The 8,589-nt window shown below is 34.6% G+C and overlaps 1 protein-coding gene across 1 annotated transcript; it reads right to left on the bottom strand.

Moving 5' to 3' along the window:
• Positions 1 to 1,630: 1,630 nt before the first annotated feature.
• LOC143085519 (elongation factor Tu-like) lies at positions 1,631 to 8,295 on the bottom strand. The gene is made up of 2 exons (XM_076261908.1): positions 7,846 to 8,295; positions 1,631 to 2,966 (listed from the first exon to the last, which is right to left on the bottom strand). Exons 1-2 carry the CDS (start codon positions 8,246 to 8,248, stop codon positions 1,984 to 1,986), a joined length of 1,386 nt encoding a protein of 461 aa, XP_076118023.1. The 5' UTR covers positions 8,249 to 8,295; the 3' UTR covers positions 1,631 to 1,983.
• Between the last annotated feature and the right edge of the window lie 294 nt (positions 8,296 to 8,589).

The raw sequence follows: 8,589 nt of genomic DNA, 5'->3' as shown, positions 1-8,589 counted from the left end.
ACACAATAGGTAAAAGTCAGTGACAATAAAAGAAAAAGAGCAGTCAACATAGTGTAACAATTTGACATAATATATAAAAATATAAATAACTACGTAGGACAACAGGGTAATTTAATAGTCTAACAACCCCTGATAACATACAAAGAGAGAAAAAAAAAACATACTAGGAAACATATTCAAAAAATCATAACACTATAACTAACTGGTGGGATGTATAAATACCGAGCCGCGTCAAAGAGTATTCATCAAAATACACATAGAAAGAAACAGAGGTGAAGGTAAACCGCAAACATATAATTAAACTCAAAACATTAAAGAGTATGGAAAAGCCTTGGTCTGACAAGCGAAAAACGTCGATAAGACGCACATCAGTAAATAAAAGTTCAAACCATAACCAGGATGGAGTACCACAAACCCCACATAAAACTTCTGTGGTGTAAGTATGATGCGTTAATAAAATCACATTTGGTGGTGAATGAGTAGTATAAACGGCCGCGAAGGTTACAAATATGATGTTAATTGTCTTCTAATTGTTGAAATTATAATTCTTAAAATTTTAAATCAAAAGTTACCCACATCTAAAAATAAAGTTACGGACAGTCTGCTTAGTTTCGATCAAAAAGTTACGGACATCTTATGCATTTTTTAAAGTTGACCTTGCGCTTTAGTGAACTCTATATTAACAAATTTATGGTAATTGTTAGTCATTTCTTTGTTCAATAATCCTAAAAATATTTACATTCTGCATGAAAAACGTCGCAAAAGGTACATTTTGTATGAATTAAATATCAACGAGTTTAGAGTCCGCCATCTTGGGCTGTGGGTAACTTAAGTTACCCACAGCCGTTTAAGCACAGTGACTGTGCAATTGAAGATTTCTTGCTATTGATCATGCAGATAGAGCCAACAATGCAATTTTCCATATAATAAATATTTCCAAGGTGCAACTCTTTTTTTAAATTGTTGATCCACACAGATTTACAAACTTTTCAGAGACATTGCTAACAGAAACCTGGTTCATCATCCTTAATGCCTTGTGGTTTCCCATCAAAGTTATAACTCAAGACACCTGAACAGTTAAAGAAAGAACAATCGAAACTACTCTCATTCTAAATATAGATGGCTGATGACATTCCATTGCACTACATACATTTTACAATAGATACAAAACTCGAGAAGTACCTTAAGAAACCTTTTCCAATTGTTTAAAAATAAAATCACCACTAAACATAAGTATTCACAAATCTAACCAATCTATACTTTTCAATTGATAAAGAGGCATGTATTTTTGTTTATTGTTTTGAACATGAATCAGTTTGTAATTTTTCTTGCTTGTGCTGTTTATTGTTCGTAATGTCTGCACCATGAAGCTTGCTATCTGGATTTGAATTTGTTCATTGTTGAAATCAGCACGGTTATCACTTGTTGCTAACTTTTACAGCATACGATATGGTCCCTTGTGGAGAGTTGTCTCATTTGCAATCATACCACATTTTCTTATTCGAATATAATAATAATTCTAGTAGGTTGCATGTCTTCTACATGATTCCTGCACAGAACATGCCTTTTGACCAAATTATTTCTGTTATAATATTAGATTGAAAAAATAATTAATTGAATGAAAACTGAACACATTTTTTCAATGAGCTTCAATGATCAATAGAATGAAAACAACTAATTTTTTCAATGAACTACAATGGTATACATTCACATAAAACATACATTAATTTGTAATTCAATATTGGTATCAACTTAACTGTCATATCTAATTGTTTTGTTCTCTCTTCTGACTGTACTGTTCAAAACTTCCTCCATCTTTTAATCTTATTTTTATACTTAAATGTTATTTCAGGTATAATAAATATTTGTTGTTTGAATATAATAAATTCATGCATTTGTAGATTCTTAATCATACTTTTTGTTTCGTAACATTTGGTAAAAAAACACATATACAACATTTCAACTACTTTTAAAATGATCTATTCACATGCTCGCTACTTCACGTTCCTTCTTTTTGGCTTTCTTTATCTTTTTTAAACCTTCTTCAAATGCCTCAATGTCAACAGCATCCAAAATGTTTGTTACAACACCATAGCCTATTGTCTGTTTTCCGTCACGGACTGTAAACCTCTCTCCAAGCTCTAAGGCCATCTTCTTCAGTAGCGTGAATGTTACTTTGGTATCTTCTCCTGGCATCACCATCTCTCTGCCTGGAGCTTCTAAAAATCCTGAACAATTCCATGTTCTGCAGAAAATATGACCTTGGAAATAATCTGTCAAGGGCTTTTGTCTACCACCCTCATCTTTACCCAATAAGTAAATTTGGGCCTCAATTTTGTTCACCAGTTTAATTTCTCCTGGTTTGGCAATAATCATACCTCTTCGAAGTTCGTCTTTTTTAGTTCCTCGGAGAAGACAGCCTATTTGATCACCAGCTTGGGCCTCATCCAAAATCTGTCGAAACATTTCAACACCTGTGATGATTGACTTTATTCTCTTGTCATAACCAACAATTTCACATTCAGTACTCTTTTTTATTCTTCCTCGCTCAAGTTTTCCTCCTGCGACCGTCCCTCTTCCTGGAATTGAATAAACACTTTCAATAGGTAAATAGAATGGTTTGTCCAAATCTCTTACTGGTTCTTCAATGTAAGTGTCAACAGCATCTAAAAGTTCTTTAACCCTGTTTTCCCCTAGTTCAGGATTTTCTCCATTCAGAGCATTTAATGCCGACCCACATATAACGGGAGCATTGTCCCCATCAAATCCAAACTCGGACAAAAGTTCTCGCACTTCCATTTCAACTAATTCCAACATTTCCTTATCAGCAGCATCTACTTTGTTTACGAATACCACTATTCTCTTGATACCTATCTGTTTGGCTAATAACAGATGTTCACGCGTCTGTGGCATGGTTCCATCTGTGGCAGCTACTACTAATATGCAGCCATCCATCTGTGCAGCACCTGAAAAAAAAAAGCAAATATTTTAATAAGGTTACTAGTCTCTCCCTGTATTCGACAAATAAACATGACACATTCAATGTGACACAAAATTTAATTTTTCATTTTACACAACACCGGGACATTTCGCAATGATGTACAAATGTAGCAATCTTTTCTTTTTCTTTGCCATCGTTAACTGTTATTTATTGGTTCATAAATGTTTTTTAACACAGGGTTTAATCTAGGATTTTTGAGAAGGAAGTGGTCAAGTTCTTGGAGAAGTTAAATGCATTACCGTTTTGTTTGCATAGTGTTTTTCGTGAACATCATTGAGGGACAATGGTTTTATTTGAGCAATTAAAAATATAGTTGCTGTGTTTTATTTGATTTTGATATTTTATAAAATGTATGAATTGAAAATTCTTAGTAAAAAGGTTTAGACATGTAGTTTTTATTTGTTCATTCAACCTCTTGTGCTGTCAACTTGAAGATTAGTTTGTTGCCAATCTAATTAAAAACCGATCTCTCATCGCTCCCGTTTTCTGATATGCAGCGTGGGAGATCTAACGAAACCCGCTTTGAGGTCACATGTGAGTGAACTAGAAGTTATGAATTTATAATGATATGCAAATGAGTTGACTACCTATTAATAAGCCAATCAAAAAAGTCTATGAATAATTTTGACTGATGATTTCGTGGTAAATAAAATGAGTTACATCCCTTTGCCTTTCGATAAACTTTCAAGATCGTGGAAGACTCAATTTTATTGGTCGAAAAAGACACACCTACAAGGTCACTCACATGTGACCTCAAAGCGGGTTTCGTTAGATCTCCCACGCGACATATCAGAAACAGGAGCGATGAGAGATCGGTTTTAAATTAGATTGGATTGTTGCTTGCATAATAACAGGAGTGTTATATTATCATGTGTTATTCCAATATTCATCTTCTTCAATCATGTCAATTTTTTTTTATACAAGAGTGCACACACACTGAAATGTCTCGCCTTCTTTGCTAATCATTGATGTTATCTTGATAGTCCTAAATTTATTACAACTGTCATATAAACTTAACATTAATCAAGAAAACTAAACATTGTCCAATGAACCATGAAAATGAGGCCAAGAAAAATGAACCATGCCAGGTAGACATGTTCAGTTAATTATAACAATTATTCCATACAACAAAAATAGTTGACCTATTGCTTATAGTTTAAGAAAGACAGACCAAAACACAATAACTTAACACTGAGCAATGAACCATGAAAATGAGGTGAAGGTCAAATAAAACCTATTCGACTGACATATAGATAATAAAATATTTCCTTACACCAAATATAGATGCCCTATTGCTTAAAGTATTAGAAAATAAGACCAAAACTCAAAAATTTAACTTTGACCACTGAACCATAAAAATGAGGTCAAGGTCAGATGACACCTGCCCGCTAAACATGTATACCTTACAATCATTCCATACACCAAATATAGTAGATCTATTGCATACAGCATAAGAAAAACAAACCAAAACACAAAAACTTATAACCACTGAACCATGAAAATAAGGTCAAGGTCAGATGACAACTGCCAGTTGGACATGTACACCTTACAGTCTACACCAAATATACTAGACCTATTGCTTGTAGTATATGAGATATGAACTCGACCACCAAAACTTAACCTTGTTCACTGATCCATGAAATGAGGTCGAGGTCAAGTGAAAACTGTCTGACAGGCATTAGGACCTTGCAAGAAATGTACATACTATATATAGTTATCCTTTTACTTATAATAAGAGAGAATTTAACATTACAAAAAATCTTAACTTTTTTTCAAGTAGCCACTGAACCATGAAAATGAGGTCAAGGATATGGGACATGTGACTGACGGAAACATAGTAGAACACATGTATGAGGCATCTTTATACAAAGTATTAAACCTCCAGGTCTTACACCTTCTAAAATATAAAGCTTTTAAAGTCATAAGAAACCTCAAATCAAAAAAAAATAATGCATATATGTTTTTTTATAACTCAATGGATAGTTTTCATTATTACATTTGTTGCAATGAATTACATTGATTTCCCAGTTAGATAAAAACCGATAATTTCACATGTGAAATAAACGTGGTTATTTCACTCTCTGACGTCATACAACAATAGGCGTTGTCAAGACGTCGATAACGTCGGATCAAAACAAATTGTCAATGCGTAGGAAAAAGATATAGTTCCTTACATTTTCTACATTAATTTCATAAAAAAAAAAGCCATTTGCCAATGTAATAAAAAGAATAACTAATCGCCGTATTTGAATATCAAAAATAAGACAACTTGTGACCGAACGCCGCTATGGATTAAACTCGTGCTGCGCACTCGTTTAATCCATGCGTCGTTCGGTCACGCGTTGTCTTATTTTTTATATTCAAATACGGCGATTAGTTATACTATAATTATAAAACTTATGTACATATACTTTTTTCTGAAGAAAATCAGGGGCGTAGCAGAGGCACGACAGCACGTGCATCCACTTCGTTTTCACCAACAAAAAAAAAAAAAAGCAGAAGAGAGAGAGATGTGTTGGTCAATCGGAATCGGAGACTGTTGGTGTCTTTTCCGTCTATCCCGGATATTAGTTTGACAACCTAGTTACAAGTGTTGATGAAGCTGTTCATTCAGAAAAAGATCGTAGCTCCGAAGTTGCGTGCACATTGATTCGGCATGCAAAAAAAGAAATGGCAAAATAAAAATTTATAAATTGAATGTTAAAGGAAACACCTATGTTGTCACTTTTTTTAATTGATGAAATATCATTAAATAACGACATTTGGTAATTCAAAATAAATTTTTTTTTGGAGATTATGACAAAATCGGAAGGTTACTTGCATCTTTTACAAGATTTTTACTTTTGAATTTGTAATACTCAGTCTAAGATATGTAGTTTTGGAGCACATTTTACAGTGTACAGTTCATCAGTTTGGAATGAGGTGTACCAATCGGCATTAGAATTATCAGATCCCTTCCATATTGTTGAAAATATGCCGAGGCGATGTGGTTGACAGACTACCGGAGCCAATCACCCTGCAACCACGCCAAAACAGTATTGGAAAGTCTCATTATTTTTTGCGTTCATAGACCATATGATAAGGCAACTGGAGAGTGGAGTCGCGTCAATTTATCAGAACATCGCTTCTTTGTGCTGTATCTGCTTCATCGTGTTGTAGGAAATATCACAAACGAACAAATCTCAATATTGTCTGAAACATACGAAACTGACCTAGCATGTAATTTTGACGAATTCAATTGGAAGGTCGCTCGATGCCGAACACGTACGCTAGTTTATAACATCTCGCGAGTGCTTGATGGCCCTGAGATCTATCAGTCACGGTACTCTGTATGTAATTGAAAACAAATGTACGATCAACAATGAACAACGAAAGTTACATAGCATTACTGCATATTCATCGGGATTTCAGTGTGAATGTTGACAAAGTAATAGAGAAGTTTGTTTCTGCCCAGACCCGAAGAGCAGATTTTGGACAATTTTGAGTAAATTCTGTATCACAAATATGTGTTGTTTATGTATAACTATATTCAGAAGATTTATTAATAGTTTTACATTCAAAATTTTTTATCAACATACAGCTCCTCTTTTAACCGTCCTATGACCGAAAACCGAAAAAAAAAATTCTGCATAATAGGGTCCCAAAAATTTTTCGGGAGTTGCTTCCACATCGTTTCTTTCTAGCTACGCCCCTGAAAATTCTTTAATTTATTCCAGGAAGCAATTCCCCCCGACATATTTTCTGTATGCAAAGTGACCTCAGTGTGACCCATCTCGTAAAAATCCGGTGATCACAATACGCATGGATGTCCTTAAATAAACTATTATCTGAATTTCAAGTTAAACATGTGTTTGGTCAAAATGCAGAAATCGATGGGTCTCTGTGAAAACTGTTAAAATATTGAAAAATAAAGGTTGGCAGGTAGGTGAAACTTACATAAATGAAAAGATAAATGAAAAATGAACAGATCGATGCCCAATTTATATAATTCCAAGGCCGTCAGTTGGAACCAGAAGTGACGAAGCAGGGCATCTATTTTGGGTGGGCAAATATCCACTTTTTGATATGGGACGACTTCGACGTCCCACTGCCCCAGCCTGTCTGGCAAAACAGCCATTGGAGTAATCTCGGACTATTAGCTACTATGTTATCGAGACTGGACAGCGAGAACACAGAAGAGACAAAAGACAAACTACAAACAGTGGCACATTACATTGACAGAACAGGCAGATTTAATACTGCTGTTCCACAATCCCAATCTTAACCAGCGCATTTAATGAATGGCTATTATTTATTTTGAATTTATTGAACCATAAAACTAATTTTTGACTCTTCACATTGAATAATCCGCGAAGCGGATTATGTAAAACATGTAAAATGTGAAGAGTCAAAAATTAATTTTATGGGTCAATAAATTCAAAATAAGTTATTGCCATTCATTATATATAAATTTCTATGAAAATAAGGCTCAAAGAACTTTTTATATTTTTTATATTAGCAATAACAACGTACGTACACACATGTTGGCGTATGAATACACAACGTCAGAGTGGGCTTGTCGCCATAAAAATTGACAACACTGAAAATAAAACTAATACTTTTAACCAATCAGAAGACAGTAAATACACCAAATTTATTTATTCCAATTTAAAGTACAGAGAAGAAAATATGTCGAGGAAAAAATGTACCAGAGAGGAAAACTGCACATTGGGACAATTCGTGCCAACAGGCCTTAAGATTGAGGATTGAGGAATTTGTGGTAGGAGTTATTAAAGTTGTAATGCAATGGTTTGGTTGGAATTGTCCCCGTTATAACGTACACTAGATATTGCCACGGATTATACCTGTTATCATATTTTTAATGAAGTCTGCATGACCAGGACAATCAACATGACCATAATGACGTTTGTCCGTCTGATATTCTACACAAGCTGCATTTATGGTGATCCCTCTTCTTTTCTCCTCTGGTGAATGGTCGATTTCTTCATATCTTTTAAAGTCTGCTTTCTTTTCAGATGATAATATTTTTGTTATAGCCGCTGTCAGTGTAGTTTTACCATGATCCACGTGCCCGATAGTGCCGACGTTCATGTGCGGTTTGTCTCTTAGATATGTTTTTTTCTGACCAGGCTTTGTTGGAGGTTGTGCACGACATGTTGCCGTAAGTGATAGTGCTCTTTTGTGAGCATGAAACAGTTCATTACGTAAACATTGCACTTGAGTTCCATAAAACATTCGAGAAAGCATGGTGCCGGCCTGTTTTGTAACCTTCAAAAAAGTTATTTCCGGTGTAAAATATAACATTCAGAACCCAAATCCGTCGCGAACAGAACAATTTTTACGGTAATAAACGAACTTGTTGGACTTATTTTGCTTTCAATAAGTGAATGATTGATTGTTGTCATGTTGATTGTTGGTTGTTTCGCGCCGCATGAGCACAAAAAGGCTATATCGAGGCAAGAGCTTATTCGAATATATTTTTTCAATAAGTGAAAGTGGGTGACTGTTCTGTTCTGTTCTGGTTGAGAAAATCCCTCCTTCAAAGGAGCACTTCGCACAATGACGAATAAATAAAATATATATACCTA

This window comes from Mytilus galloprovincialis, chromosome 1 (genome assembly GCF_965363235.1).
Source record: "Mytilus galloprovincialis chromosome 1, xbMytGall1.hap1.1, whole genome shotgun sequence".
NCBI classification, from domain to species: Eukaryota; Metazoa; Mollusca; class Bivalvia; order Mytilida; family Mytilidae; genus Mytilus; species Mytilus galloprovincialis.
Note: the sequence above shows the minus strand (reverse complement) of the source record. Positions and strands in the feature narration are given on the sequence as shown.

What these genes read in the sequence shown, in the direction of transcription:
- LOC143085519 (XM_076261908.1), bottom strand. Translation starts at nt 8,248, where the DNA reads ATGCTTTCTCGAATGTTTTATGGAACTCAAGTGCAATGTTTACGTAAT. An exon ending in CATTAAAAATATGATAACAG is followed by an intron (nt 2,967 to 7,845) that starts GTATAATCCGTG and finishes TTTTTTTTTCAG; the next exon opens with GTGCTGCACAGATGGATGGC.